Source organism: Canis aureus, chromosome 22, assembly GCF_053574225.1.
Source record: "Canis aureus isolate CA01 chromosome 22, VMU_Caureus_v.1.0, whole genome shotgun sequence".
NCBI lineage: Eukaryota > Metazoa > Chordata > Mammalia > Carnivora > Canidae > Canis > Canis aureus.
In genome coordinates this window covers 14920415-14935270 of record NC_135632.1, presented here as the reverse complement: position 1 = coordinate 14935270, position 14856 = coordinate 14920415, and the positions used below count along the sequence as shown (strand labels likewise).

At 42.5% G+C, this 14856-nt stretch overlaps 1 protein-coding gene and 1 long non-coding RNA gene across 3 annotated transcripts in view; one reads left to right on the top strand and one right to left on the bottom strand.

Moving 5' to 3' along the window:
- Positions 1–274: 274 nt before the first annotated feature.
- Positions 275–3218, bottom strand: LOC144293793 (uncharacterized). Its single transcript, XR_013361091.1, has 2 exons — positions 3067–3218; positions 275–2792 (listed from the first exon to the last, which is right to left on the bottom strand). It is a non-coding gene; the product is annotated as an uncharacterized LOC144293793 (long non-coding RNA).
- Positions 3219–3482: 264 nt separating this feature from the next.
- The window catches only part of ATP1B3 (ATPase Na+/K+ transporting subunit beta 3), a 43602-nt gene continuing 32228 nt past the window's right edge, over positions 3483–14856 (top strand). The window contains exon 1 of one of the 2 annotated variants that reach the window (XM_077864890.1): positions 3483–3716. In XM_077864890.1, coding sequence (XP_077721016.1) covers positions 3608–3716 — 109 coding nt within the window. In that variant the 5' untranslated portion in view covers positions 3483–3607. The remainder of the gene's footprint in view (positions 3717–14856) is intronic. The other variant, XM_077864889.1, reaches the window with a different exon arrangement.

The window sequence follows — 14856 nt, the reverse complement described above, 5'->3', positions numbered from 1 at the left end:
CCTGGGATCAAGTCCCACATTGAGCTCCCTGCTGAGTGGGGAGCCTATTTGTCCATTTCCCTCTGTTCCCCACCTCATATTCTCTCTTTCAAATAAAATCTTAAAAATAAAAAACAAATTGTATTATGAAAAATTTTGATGTTGCACAAAGTAGACAAAATATGATGAACTCCATGGACTTGTCACCCAACTTCAATAAATATCAACATTCTGCCTTTTGTTTCACCTATACCTGTAAGTTTTTATAACCAAATTATTAAATATTTCACATTGAGTTGGTCATTTGAATTTATTTTTAATAAATTATACCATTAGATCATATCACACACTTTTTCATATGTTACCTAATACAGTGAATGACAGTATTAAAAATGATAAAAACCCAGACCATTTAACAGAGCACTTTCTATGCCGTATACTATGTCACACTTTACAAAAACCCTGGTTCATTTAATTTAAGATGATTAATAATGCAGGTGTCTGCCCTTTAATCTGCAAAGGGTGTAGAACTATTGTTTGTTAAAGGATTAGTGAACGCATTCAATATGAAAACCAATGTGTGGACAAGGACATTTTCTGTAAAGAGAAGTATGTGTTCATGACCGGGTTTCTCACATACAATAAAATGCCAACACAATTGTAGCCGCTGTTATAAGGAAGGACTATTTTTAAAATAAATCTTAATACCCTTTAGGGACAAATAATGGCCTTTATGATTTCGTATCATAGTCACGTCAGTCAGAACACCACAAAACACCAAATTATAAATGTGATGCTGCTTATAAGAACTATATTTTTCTGTACACGATTCTAAAATTCAGGAATAAACTAAGAGTGTTAGCAAATTAAAAGCCAAAATATCTTATTTGTGCCCATAGAAGCCAGAAAGTGGATTCTGCTGACTGGAGAGAACACTCAACCAAGTGCCCCACAACTGTTTCATTTTCTCTCATTCCACCTCATTCAGCTTTGTGAAGTGTCCCCAGAGCTCTGCCATCATTCCCTGGGAGCCAGTACTGGGTAGTTGGAGGAAAGACAGGGATTTGAATCAATATAAAGTCTGGTAGCTTTCTGACCATGGTGAAGTTACATAATTTCTCTAAACCTCAGTTTCCTCTTTTATAAAGTTAGGGAAGCAATTATCTCCCTGTTAGGATATTTGTAGATTAAGAAACACATCACACTAAGCAAGTGGTATAGGGCCTACGGACTTAAATACGTATAAACGATCATTATTATTCCTGTGGGATTCATAGGTATCCTCTACAGGTAGGGTACTGAGATTTACCAAATAAAGATACAGGATATCCAAGTAAATTTGAATTTCAGGTAGATAAGAATAATTTTTTAGTCTAAGTATATCCCAAATATTGCACGGAATATACCTCTATTAAAAAATTATCCATCGTCTATCTGAAATTCAAATTTAAGTGGGTATCCTGGCAAAAGAACTTCTCTTTTAAAAGGAAACTTAGGTAAAATAAACTTATAAGGAATAAAGTTGTGATTAAAGATGGTATTTCATCTGCTCAAACTTGGTAGTCTCCTATCCCCTCCCATCTCCAGTACAGTCAGAATTTTCTCTTCGGAGTAATGCTCAAGTTATCATATATCAGAGAAACACATAGTGCCTGTATTTTGGAGTAGAATGTCACCTTTTCCCCACACTGAGATCTGTTGGATCAGTTACAATCCTAAACTAGGCATGGGTTTTCAAACCACTTGCTGAATTATATTTGTATTTAAATATTTATTTGGAAAACCACAAAGCATGACATCCGAAAGCCATCTTGAGGACCACTAAAAACATGCAGATCACAAATCTCTTGACAACACTCAATCTTTGAGGCACTGTTTTCAAAATGTTCCTCTTTACCACGTTTTCTTTGTGTGTACCGCGTTAACTGTTTTTCAAAGCGTGCTCGCTAAGAGCACACACAGACACACAAGATAAATGAAGCAGATGGGTTTTCTATTTTACTTTAATCACACTGTATATCTTAACCTCTTATCTACACTGAAAAGGCTGTCATCAACCCTACTAGTATTTTAGCTGATTTGTAGTTAGATTTTTAATGAGACGAAAGCAGCTTTCGTAAAGGCAGGGCTTGTGGGAATGGCTTTACAGGAATATATTCTTCTTCTATCTCTTTTCCATTTACGGGAGACGTAATCCATAATTCCTTGCTCCAATAAGCAAAGTGAGGAACCGTGAGAGACGCCAGAATGTCTTTATCCACTACTCCCTTGCAGCATTTGCAGGCTGTGTGTGTTTAACCTTCCAGACGGGTTATAATGCAATGACTCCAAAAAATAAGTGCGCTACACTTCCTCCTCCATAATTTTTTTTTCTTTCCCAATGAAACAGAAGCAGCGCCCCATTTATTTCTAAAAAAAAAAAAAAAAAAAAAAACCAGCACCTTCTGCCCAAACTATTTTTCCATTCGGTGGCCAGTCGCCGGGCACTGAACTCCTCAGCTCCACCTAGTGTAGACAGACGTGGACTGCACGCTCAGCTCCGACCTCGGGGAGCATCCGCGGCTCCGGCGACCAGGAGAAGCCGGGAACTTCATGTAGGGATCCACACTCCACCAAGAACTGATTTTCCTGCAGACCCGGCCTCAGAAATAAGCAGGTCTTAAAGAGTGCACGGGACGCTCAGGAAAGCACCGTCTATCGATTTCCTTGATAAATTCAACCGAATCTGGAGAAAGTCATGCTCTGTTCACTGAACACCGACAAGCCTTAGGATGACATTTCTTTCCATCGACCTGCGGCTCCCGGTTCAATCCCTGAAAAGGGCCAAGTAAGGACACTTGTGCGAGCAGCGGGGGGTGGGCTCCACGGGGCCCCGCAGCCTCCCGGTCCCGTCACAGAGCCCGGGGCGGGGGCGGGGCGGGGCGGGGGCCCGGGGACAGCGTGCTCAAGTCCCCTGCTCCGCCGGGACGGCTCGGGCCGCCGCAGTGGTTTCCGCGTTCTCCCGGCCGGGTGGCCCACAGCATCTCCCGACTCCTCCTCCTCCTCCCCCTCCGCCTCCCGAGGAACCTGCGGGTCAGGGACGCCCACCTTCGGTTTGTCATCATACATTTCCGTACTGAGCCCTCGTCATTTTTTTTTTTTTTTGAAGTTGCCATGTGCGGTTTCTGCTTCCCGGGACCAGGGCACTGGGACCCCGGGCGGCACCCCCCGGGCGGCACCCCCTCCCCGGCCGTCCCCCGAGCCGGGCGGGGGGGCGGGGCGCGAGGCGCGAGGGGGCGGGGCCGCGGCGCGGGGGGCGGGGCCGCGGCGCGGGGGGCGGAGCTTCCTCGCCGAAACGGGCCGCGCCGGGCGGCGGGCGGGAGGCAGTGGCGGCGGCGACGGCGGCGCGGGCCGAGCGGCGCGCGGATTGGCTGCGGCGCGCGGAGACGTCAGGCTCCCGCGGCCCGAGCGGCCGCCGGGCTCGCGCGGCGCAGTCGGCTCGAGTGCGCACCGCAGCGAGGAGGTGTCCTCGGCCGTCCGCTTGCCGCCGCCTGAGCCGGGACGCGCCTCCGCGCTCCTCGCCGCCGCCGCCGCCGCCTCCGCCTCCGCCCCCGCGGCCGCCGCTCCCCTCGCCGTCCGCGCACACACCATGACGAAGAAGGAGAAGAAGTCCTTCAACCAGAGCCTCGCCGAGTGGAAGCTCTTCATCTACAACCCGACCACCGGAGAGTTCCTGGGGCGCACCGCCAAGAGCTGGGGTGAGCGGGCGGCGGCCGGGCGGGGCCGGGGCGGGAGGGGAGGGGCGGGGGGCGGCTGGGCGCGCGCGGGGCCCGAGGGGCAGCCGGAGGGGCGGCGGCGGAGGGCGGGCCGCGCGGCCCCATTCATTCCTAGCGAGGCGGCCGGGCCGCCGCTCGCTGCCGACGCAGCCCGGCCCGCAGGCGGCCCCCGCCCGGCCGCGCCGGTCCCTTCCTCGCGGCCCGGAGCGCGGCGCACGTGCTGCCGCGGCCTCCCTGCGCGCAGCCGGGCCCGAGCGTACGGGGCCGGGCGGCCGGGCCTCCCTTTGTACGGAGCGCGCGGTCCGGGGCAGGCCCAGGCGGCGGCGGCGGCGGCGGCGGCGGCGCTCGGGGAGGCTCCGGGAGGCCGACCCTGCCTCACGCCGGGGAGAGGAAATTTCCACTCTCTCCGCTCTCTTGGGACTCGTCCACGCTGCCGCCCCTGTCGGAAGAGTGCGAGGGAGCGTAGGTGTGTGGGTCGCACGAGTGTGCCGCGGCCAGTCCTCACCGAGCGCCGGGCACGCGAAAATGCGCTTGAATTTGGACCGTGAAGAGACCCTTAAGGAAAGGTTGGTTCCTGCCTAATTCCTTCTTGCTTTACAGACGTTTTCTTCCCAGCAAATAGGCGGCTTTGGGGGGGGGGGAGTGAATCCCGAGTGGCACAATTTTTGTGCCTTCAAAACACGTGATGGTTGTTGTGTATGTTGGTTTTTCTGTGTAGGAGTTCTTTTGTTTTAAAAGAAATACTTAACTATCCGCCAATGTAGTACTGCTTTAGGGTGCCTCTCTCTCTCTCTCTCTCTCTCTCTCTCTCTCTTTTTTTTCTTCAGGAAAATTGTATTAATGTCTGGATGAGGACTTTGTGTGTGTGTGTGTGTGCGCGCCTTTTGAAGAACACTTTGTTAGTGGGTCTTGACCTCCCCCCGCCCCCTTCAGTGAGAATAAATTTCTAGAGTGGGAGAACTATTTGGGCACGACATTTTATTAAAGAGAAGCATGAAGAGAGTAAATTAGGTATGACTCAGAAAATAAACTGTTGCTACTGACTGAAATCGGCTCCTCTGGAATGGAAAGTCGACTTAAAGTCGCTAGCTGAGGGGCAGCCCGGGTGGCTCAGCGGTTTGGCGCCGCCTTCGGCCCCGGGGCGTGATCCTGGAGACCCGAGATCGAGTCCCACGTCGGGCTCCCTGCATGGAGCCTGCTTCTCCCTCTGCCTGTGTCTCTGCCTCTGTGTGTGTGTGTGTCTCTCTCTCTCTTTCTGTGTGTCTCATGAATGAATAAACAAACAAATCTTTAAAAATAAATAAATAAAGTCACTCACTGAAAGGGGCCTTGGAGGTTTTCTAGCACACACACCACCCCCCCACCACCACCACCCCCCACCACCCCCGGTTTAGAGATGAGGAAAAATGAGATCTAGAGAGGTTGTGATTTTGCTTTGTGTAAAATTACATATTCCGGAGAGCCAAGAAAAGAACCCAGTTGTCCTTTAATCCTAGTCCAGCGGTTTTATTATTTTACAGATGCCTTGCCTAACACACACTCAGGATTTGTATTTAGATAGCTGCCTTTTGGGAATCCACTAATGTGAAGAGGAAATAAATCTTGCATCTGGAGTTAAATGGGGTGGGGGGGATGGTCAAGTTATAGCTTCTAGAATGTGCTACCTTTTTGCTGAAGGAATTTTTGAGTGGTGGAGAGGGATTTTTGTAGACTACCTAACTTAGTGTGCCTTATTTCCAGTAATCAGTACCTTGATTTTTTTGTTGGAATGACATTTCTTACTGCAGATAGTGCTTCTTATCTAACCTTTGTGTTTATATGATGTCGAGGTTGAGATTTTTATTGAGTATATGCACTTAAGTAAATATGCACAAGATACCAAAGTGTAGGCCTTATATAAGGGCTACGGTACTACAAGTGAAGTTGGGATTTATTTCAGAAGGATTGAGGCAAGACCTTTTTTGCAAAATTGAAGATAAATGTTATTCTTATCAACAAATAGTACATTTCTGAGTTTATTGGAATAGTAGTAAACCAGTGTGAAACGGCATAAATTATCCATAACCCCAGCCCAACATCAAGGGCATTGCTCCAAGGATATGTACGGGCAAGGTGTGTAGAGGCTGAAGTCCATACTCTGCCCTCCAGGCTGTGTGCCCTCAAGTGTGGGGAGTCTGCCTGGAGAAGGGGGTATTTTCTAATTCTCAGAAAGGCATTGCCTGATTTCCTCATTACAGAGATACCCACTATTAATATTTCGGTGTATATCTGGAGAGACTTAGAAGGGTATAATGTTAGTTTTTATTTATTCTTTATGAAAAGAGATCATACAATAAGTGTTGCTGTATAGTGTTTGTTGTGGGGTTGTTTTGTTTTTGTTTTTTTCAGATTTATTTTAGAGAGCTGGAGGAGGGGCAGAAGGAGAGAGAATCTTTCAAGCAGACACCCCCATTGAGTGCCTGAACCTGGGGGCTCGACCCCAAGACTCTTGAGATCTTGACCTGAGCCAAAACTAAGTCGATGGCTCAGCCGACTGAGCCACCTAGGTGCCCCGATGTTGTGGGTACCTTCCATTTTAATAAATAGATCTATATCGTCATTTTTAATGGCTGGCTAATGGTCTGTTTTATGGTTCCATGTACTACTGTAATTTTTTAAAACAATGTGTTTATTATTAAAGATATATAGCTTATGTATGCATGGGAGATACCCAGGGAAATATGAGTAACTCCTGATTTTTTTTAAATTTATTTTTTATTGGTGTTCAATTTACTAACATACAGAATAACCCCCAGTGCCCATCACCCATTCACTCCCACCCCCCGCCCTTCCCTGATTTTTTTTTTAACCAGTACATACTTTATGTACTGCTCTCTCCTCCTAGTCCCTTCAGCCTTGAGCATACGTTTTTGCAAATTTATTTCTTGAGATATGTTTCTACTAGTGGAATTTCTAGGTTGTGCATTAATACGTGTACTCTTTACATTTTGGAAGTGTATTGCAGTTTTTGTTTTGTTTTGTTTTGGGGTTTTTTGAAACTCATTTGCAATTTTTTTCTAGTTGCTTTTGAATTTGAATGAGGGAGATTATTATTATTATTATTTTGACCTTGATAAAGTTGCTGTGTCTCCTGGTATGTAGGAAAAAAAGCCTTCTCTACCCTAAGGATTTTATAAAGACATTCATTTAAGATGTTTCCTAATTTTATTTTTACATTCAAGTCTTCAGTACATTAGTTCCATTTAATCTGAAGTTCCTCACTAGTGCATGGGATTATATTAAAAACATATACTTTTTTTTTTTTAGGAGTAGAGGGGGAGAGAGAGAGAGAATCTAAAGCAGGCTCCATGCCCAGAGTGGAGCCTGGATGCAGGACTAGATCCCACCACCCTGAGATCATGACCTGAGCCAAAATCAACAGTTGGATGTTTAACTGAGCCACCCAGGTGCCCCTAAAAGCACACATTTAAAAAGCAGTTTTATCATGTACACTTGGGATAAAGTGAAAATACTGCAGGTTACACCACATTGCCTTATTTGAAAGGACTATGTAAAAGATTTGTTTTTTTAAGATTTTATCTTTTTAAGTAATCTATACCCAGCATGGGCCTTGAACCCACAACCCCAAGATCATGAGTTGCATGTACACTGTACCCACTGAGCCAGCCATGGACCCCTATATAAAAGCTTTTCAGTAGCTTCTTGTATGTTGCGCAATTTCAAAATGCTCACATACATAAAGTCACCTCATTTGATTTTCACAACCATCTTCTACAGTAAAGTACACTATGTAGGTGATCAAAGTGTACTTAGAGTTGGTTTCTTAGGCTGAACAGTAAGGACACATCAGGAGTAAGTAGTTGCTGTGCATGAAAACACAGAACAAAGAAAATTTACAATCTTGTGGCTTATGCTGCAAATATTAAACCTAAATGTGTTAAATACAATTAAAATGAAAGCTTAAGGATCATCTGCTATTTATACTGTAAGTGATGGACCATGTGTTGCAATTAACATTTTTAAGAATAATGAAATAGAATAACAAAAATACCATTTTATTCTACCTAATTTGTTTATTCTTTTTTTTTTTAATTTGTTTATTCTAAGGAAACATTTTCCATGAGCTTTTCTGTATTTTGCATATACAGTTACCCTAATACAAAATGTGTTTCTTATTGTGGCTCACAGTCAAAAAAAGTTTGAAAGCCACTAATCTAGCCTTGTGCTCTCGTTTCATAGATGAGAAAATTGAACTCATAGGTCTGATTTGTCCAGATGTACTCAACAATAGAATCCTTGGCCTTTAGACTACCTCCAAGGCCAGAGTGGTTTTTGTTTTGTTTTAAAGATTTTATTTATTTATTCATGAGAGACACAGAAAGAGAGGCAGAGGCACAGGCAGAGGGAGAAGCAGGCTCCATGCAGGGAGCCTGATGTGGGACTCGATCCCAGGACTCCAGAATCACACCCTTGGCCAAAGGCAGATGCTCAACTGCTGAGCCACCCAGGCATCCCTGTTTTGTTTTGTTTTTTAACTATGCTATGACTTGATGTCATTTAATGACATCTGCTGTGGGCTTCTTTGGAGATCATTATCTTAAGGCTACCTGCCAATAGATGCTTTATATTTATATTGACCTAATACTGGAGTTGCTGATTTCCCAGCATAGTCAGGATTCTGGACCAAAACTGTTAACACCTACATTTTGTTCACGTACCTTTTCTTTTATTATAGATCCATGAAGTGCCATTTTCTCAGTCACCTGCTCCCATTCTGGGTCATGCCTCAGTAAATGCTCTGCCTTGGAGATCAGACTCCATCCCATCTTGGGTGTTTGACTGTAGGGGAGAAGGCAAGTGTGTTTATTTTCCCAGTATCACATAGTTTTGTAAGATGATGTTCTTTGTCCTGTGGAGTGTGACATTAAAGAAACTTTACAAAAATGTGCACTGTTGGGAAAGTAACAGGACTTGCCTTACCCTGTGTGCAGGCTATAAATGAAGGTCAGTGGTGGGTGTGGCAGCGCCAGCAGCAGAGGCATACTGAGCCATCACCCAGCAGGAGACAGCACTTCCTGGACTGGTAGTGGAAGGGAGGGGACGGGGTAAGTTTGTGTGTTATGTTCTAGATGTTTTCATTATGGTAGTATGTGCTTTACTTTTGTTAAAAAGCAACCTTCCTCTACCCTCAAAATATTTTGATTCTTTGAAATTGACTTTCTGATTTATATCTGTAGAATTAAATTAGTTGTATTAAAAGAGTTTGAAAACCTGCCTATCTTTAGTAGCAATATTGCCATGATTGGTCATGTTTAATTAAGGAGGAAAAAAGACATTTTTAATATATTTTTAAAATAATTTATTATTTTTTTAAAAGATTTTATTTATTTGAGAGAGAGAGCATGAGTCGGGGAAGAGAGCAAGTGAGGAAGGGAGCAGGAGAAACACTCCCCACTGAGTAGGGATGCCAATGCCCGGCTCCATCCCAGGACCCTGGAATTGTGACCTGAGCCAAAAACAACTGCTTGACCGGAGCTACGAGGCACCCCGGAAAAAAAAAATTTAACTCTGAAAGATAAAGTTATTATTTTCTAATTATACATTCATTGCATTGATTTTGAAGTAAAATTATTTGTAATCTTTAACCACTTAGCATAACCACTATTAACATCATAATAGTTTTTTTTTTAAGATTTTATTTATTCGTGAGAGACACAGAGACACAAGCAGAGGGAGAAGCAGGCTCCCTGAGAAGAGCCTGATGGTGGGGAGCCTGATGCAGGACTTGATCCCGGGACCCTGAGATCATGCCCTGAGCTAAAGGCAGATGCTCAACCACTGGGCCACTCAGGCATCCCAACATTTCAGTAGTCTTATTTCCTTTTTGTGTATCAATTTTTTTTTAATGTATAAATAAAATTTTTAAATCTACAGTTAGATAACCTAATTTTATCACTTAAAGGGGAACGGTTTTGTGTTGGGGATAACCTTGGCCCTCTCCATCACCTCTATGGGGACTGTCCATACTTCCTGCTAGAATGTATGTGTTCTGGTGTCTTTAGTTATTTTCTCTATGCTGAGACTCCCAGATCTGTGTCTATAGTTGTTATGGCTTTTTATATTAATATTAGTGTTAATATAGTCTGACAGAGATCTTCAATTGGATGTTTCATAGAACTGTGAAGTGTTTCACACACCTCTTCATGTAAATCTCCATTGTCATCTCTTCTACCATTCTCTACCCCTTCTGGGCCTATTTCTTCTGAGTCTTTCCTTCACCTTGGCTTAGGTACTCAGATGTCAGCTCTGATAAATATATCTGATCTCTGATAAGTATCTTTGAACCCTTCTTTGCCTTTAGACTGTGTCAAGTGCTCCTGTGTATCCCATAATAGTTTTTTTTTTATAGCATTTAATGATTTTTTTTGTAGTAGTATATAAGTTTCTTATTAACTCAGCTTTGATTCTCTGATTCTCTCTGAGCCTGTTGCTCAGTACTTAGGAAGGTAATAATAGGTAGAATGAATGAGCACTATTAATGAAATGTGTCCATGTAATTAGTCTTTTTGCAACATTAAAATGTCTTTGATGGTATTGGCATATCATAGTGTAAGGGTTCCCCAATATTTGGGCATCCTACCCCGTTTTTTAATAGCACTCTGAGTTTCATGGAAATTCAGTGTTAAGAGGAAGCTTCCACTTAACTTTCTCTTTGGAGATTCAGCTGAGTTTGTGGCATGCCTAAGTGGTGCATCTGATTAGGTTAACAGAAACAGGATTATTATCCAGGTCTCCTGCTTTCTGCTTTATTGCTCTGTTCAGCTTCTTATACTGCTCTTATGAGACCTGCTTAAAGGTTTGTTTTATTTTTTAACCTCTTTGAAATTTAATGGGCATTTTTTAACAGTGTCATTCTCTGCCCTGCAGGGTGCTTTACTAATATTGTTTCTGAAAAGGATTCTCTAACTTAGCCTCCCACATATCTGTTCAAACTTTATAACTGAGTTGGTTGTAGACTGCCTCTTATTTGTAACTTTTACTTAGTATTTTGTCAATGCCATCATAAGGTATGATTTTGGGGCTGACCCTTGTCCAAGGCATAAGGCACTTTGGCAGGTTCTGGCCTATAAATAGTGGCCCTTTGTGTACCCTTACTACTACCACTCTTCGTCCAAAACCTCTCTAATAATTTTTTTTCCTGATTCCTTGTCTGTTTTTCCTTGTCTCATTTCCTAAATGTGTATTTCCCAGGTGCTGTCTTTGGCCTTTTTTTCTCATCTTCTTCCTGGCAATCTCATAAAACAATTGCAAAGATCACTCATTTTACTTCTTGGTTAACACCTATCTCAGATTTAGTTGCTTCCTGAATATCCCATGAACTTAAGAGGGAAAGGCTTCAATGTCTTGACCAGCTCTGTTACTAAACTACCTTATATATATATATATATATAAAGTATATATTATATTATGGCAAACAGTTTTCTCCCCTTCCTCTACTGAAGTTCTGAGTTGCTCCTATATTAGCAGTTTTTGAAAACAGAGGTCACTATCTTTTCTGTCTTCCCAGTTCTACTTCCGTAACATCTCTTAAATCTGTGACCCCCACACCCTCATTGCTTGCCTCTACTGTGGTTAATCAGGAATTAATTTTCTCTGCCCTACTCCTTCCTTGCTCCCCCCACCCCATTATCTTTTGAAAACCCACGTTCAGAAGGAGTTCAGGGTGTTCACTTTTCATAGCTTAACAATACTTACACCACCTGTTTCAAATTTTCCTAGTTCTTAAACTCCCATCAGCCCTGGACCCACTGTATCAGGGTCTGGTAGTGCCTTTTCTTAAAAATTCTCTGATTAAAAACTTAAAGCACCGGATGAAGAGCTTTTATAACTTTTCCATAGTTGTTCCAAGACCACTGGCTTTCCAGTTTTTACCTACTGTTTACAAAAAAAGTTGTAGTGTTGTTCACTTTGGGGAAAGTGAACTCTTAACGCCTGAGGCATCCCCAGAAAGATCCAGGGAATCATTTGGAATCATCGTGACCTAAAGTGGTGTAACTTCACTTCTTTCAGGTTATTTTTAGGGCTACAGCTTTGATCATGCTACTTCTCATACCCAAAATTATGTTTGGATTCCCACTGCTTTCAGATGGCTTAAATTCCAAACAGCTGGCATTCCAGGCTTATTATATATATTGATTTAGAACTAAGTTTCCAATCTTATAACCTGTCATTTCCCACCTTACTCCCCATATACCACATGTCATAGCCAAAATGGGTGTATTTGGAATGCTCTGCTCATTCCCTCCCCCATGTCCTTCATCCCTACATCATAAATTCTTCCCTACTTTAGAGACCTACCTTTGAGTGTCAGCTGTCCTAAGCATTCTCTGATACGCCCAGGTGAAAATAATACCACATTTATTTCCTATAACATTTGAAACATTGTATCCTGAATTGTTGTTTATGTACAGTGCTCCTACTAACTAGATGTTCTCACAAATCAGGATTTACATTTGCATATCCCTGTAGTATCTAACATATAGTAAGAGCACCTTTTTTCTTTCTTTTTTTTTTTTTGGATGGACAAATTGTCATTTAATCAGTTTCAGCTTGTGATTCACCTATTCCTTGGGCTAAAGGTGAGAGTATTGTGGGTTAGTATAGTTTCACACTGTGAAAGTCTTATTTGTGGAGATACTTTTTTTTTTTAACATAAATTTATTTTTTATTGGTGTTCAATTTGCCAACATATAGAATAACACCCAGTGCTCATCCCATCAAGTGCCCCCCTTAGTGCCCATCACCCAGTCACCCCCACCCTGTGGAGATACTTGTATGTAAAGGCATAATTCCCCTTACCTTACCATGATTCTGCCCCACTAAACTAATTCATTTTGAAGTTTCCAGAGAGGGTACCATAGTATAAATGAGCCTGTGGGCATATATATATATTTCTTTTACTGCATGACTTTTAGAAGTATACCAATATCCTGAGATGACCAGACAAGGACTCACTCAGAATATAGACCTGATTTCTCATTCCACACATCAGCTAAGCTTAGATAACTCATTTTTAAAGTCTCTTAGTTTTAGTTTCTTCTGTAGGAGAAAAGTTGTATAAGATAGTTTCTAAATGTCACTTTGAAATGGAAAAAAAAAAAAGTCTATATAAACACTTCAGGACAACAGGCGGTGAGCTTTTTCTTTAAGGACCAGATAATCCTTTAGACTTTGCTAGTCATCTGGTATCTGTTGTAACTACTCAACTCAGGTATTATAGCTTGAAAGTGGCACTAGGAATTTGTAAACTAAGGGACCTAGCTATATTTCAGAGTATTTTATTTACAAAAACTGCTACTGTGGTTTGCTGACCTCTTTAGAAAAGAAGTTAGTGTCCGTGTAGGCTGACTCAAGAAATCTAAACTGGTCTGGTTTTTGTTTGTTTGTTTGTTTTAAGATTTTATTTATTCATGAGGGACACAGAGAGGCAGAGACATAGGGAGAAGCAGGCTCCATGCAGGGAGCCTGACGTGGGACTTGATCCCGGGTCTCCAGGATCAGGCTCTGGGCCGAAGGCAGGTGCTAAACCACTGAGCCACCCGGGAGTCCCTAAACTGGTCTTAAATAAGATGTACACTCTTGGCTTTGTTCTTTTCACATAATGAAAGTTAACATTATTGTTTGAATTTTTACAGTACAGATGTGAATAATTAGTAAGTCCACTGTCCTCTTCAGCTTTCCAGGGTAACCACTGTTAACAATAATACATGGTATATCCACTTTGGATAAAATTCTGGTAGTTTTTTATAAAAGTAAATATACTCCTATCCCATGACCCAGCAGTTCTACTCCTAGGTGTTTACCTAAGAGAAATGAAAACATATTCACAAAAAATACTTGTACAAGAATATTCATAATAGCTCCAAACTGGAAACAGCCATCAGGAGACTAGGTCAACAAACTGGTATGTCCAAACAGTGGAATACTACTCCACAGTAAAAAGGAACAAACTATGGAAAAAAAGAACATGGGTGAATTTCACAATTAGGCTGAGCAGGAAAGAAGCTTTACCTAACAGAACACAATAGGATTTCATTTATATGAATTCTAAAACAAGCAACACTTCTTAGTGCTAGAAAAAAAGCCCAGAATGGTGTTTGCCGCTAAGCTGGTGGTCATGGGGACTGGGAAGGGGCACCAGAGAACTCAGTAGGGTGGTATAATGTTTTGCCTCTTGCTAGGGGCTTAGATCTTATAGAATGCGTTTGTCAAAACCCTTTTTTTTTTTTTTCCAAGTTTTTAAATTTTAGTTAACACACAGTGTAATATTAGTTTCTGGTGTATACAGTTTAGTGATTCAGCACTTCCATACATCACCCTATGCTCATAACAAGTGTACTCCTAAATCTCCATCATCTATTCACCCATCTCCTATTCACCCATCCCCCTGCCCACCTCCCCTCTGGTAACTATCAATTTGTTCTCTATAGTTAAGAAATTTGGTTTGTCTCTTTCTTTATTCCCTTTGCTCCTTTGTTTTGTCTCTTAAATTCCACATATGAGTGAGATTATATTGTATGTCTTTTTTTTTTTTTTTTTGAAGACTTTATTTATTCATGAGAGAGAGACAGAGACAAAGGGAGAGAGAGAAAGAAGCAGGCTCCATGCAGGGAGCCCGATGTGGGACTCGATCCCAGAACTCCAGGATCACACCCTGAGCCGAAGGCAGGCATTCAACTGCTGAGCCACCAAGGCGTACCTGGTATTTGTCTTTGACTGACTTATTTCACTTAGCGAAATACTCTCTAGCTCCATCCATGTCGTTGCAAATAGCAAGATTTCATTCTTTTTTTATGGCTGAGTAATAGGCCATTGTTTGTATGTGTATGCATGCATGCATGCACACCATGTCTCCTTTATCCATTTGGCAATCAATGGACACTTGGGCTGTTTCCATGATTTGGCTATTGTGGATAAACATCGGAATGCATGTATCCCTTTGAATTATTGCCAAGTCATAGGGTAGTTCTATTTTTTCTTTTTTTTAAGATTTTATTTTTAAGTAATTTCTATGCCCAGCAATGTGGAGCTCGAACTCACAACTCTGAGATCGTGAGTCACA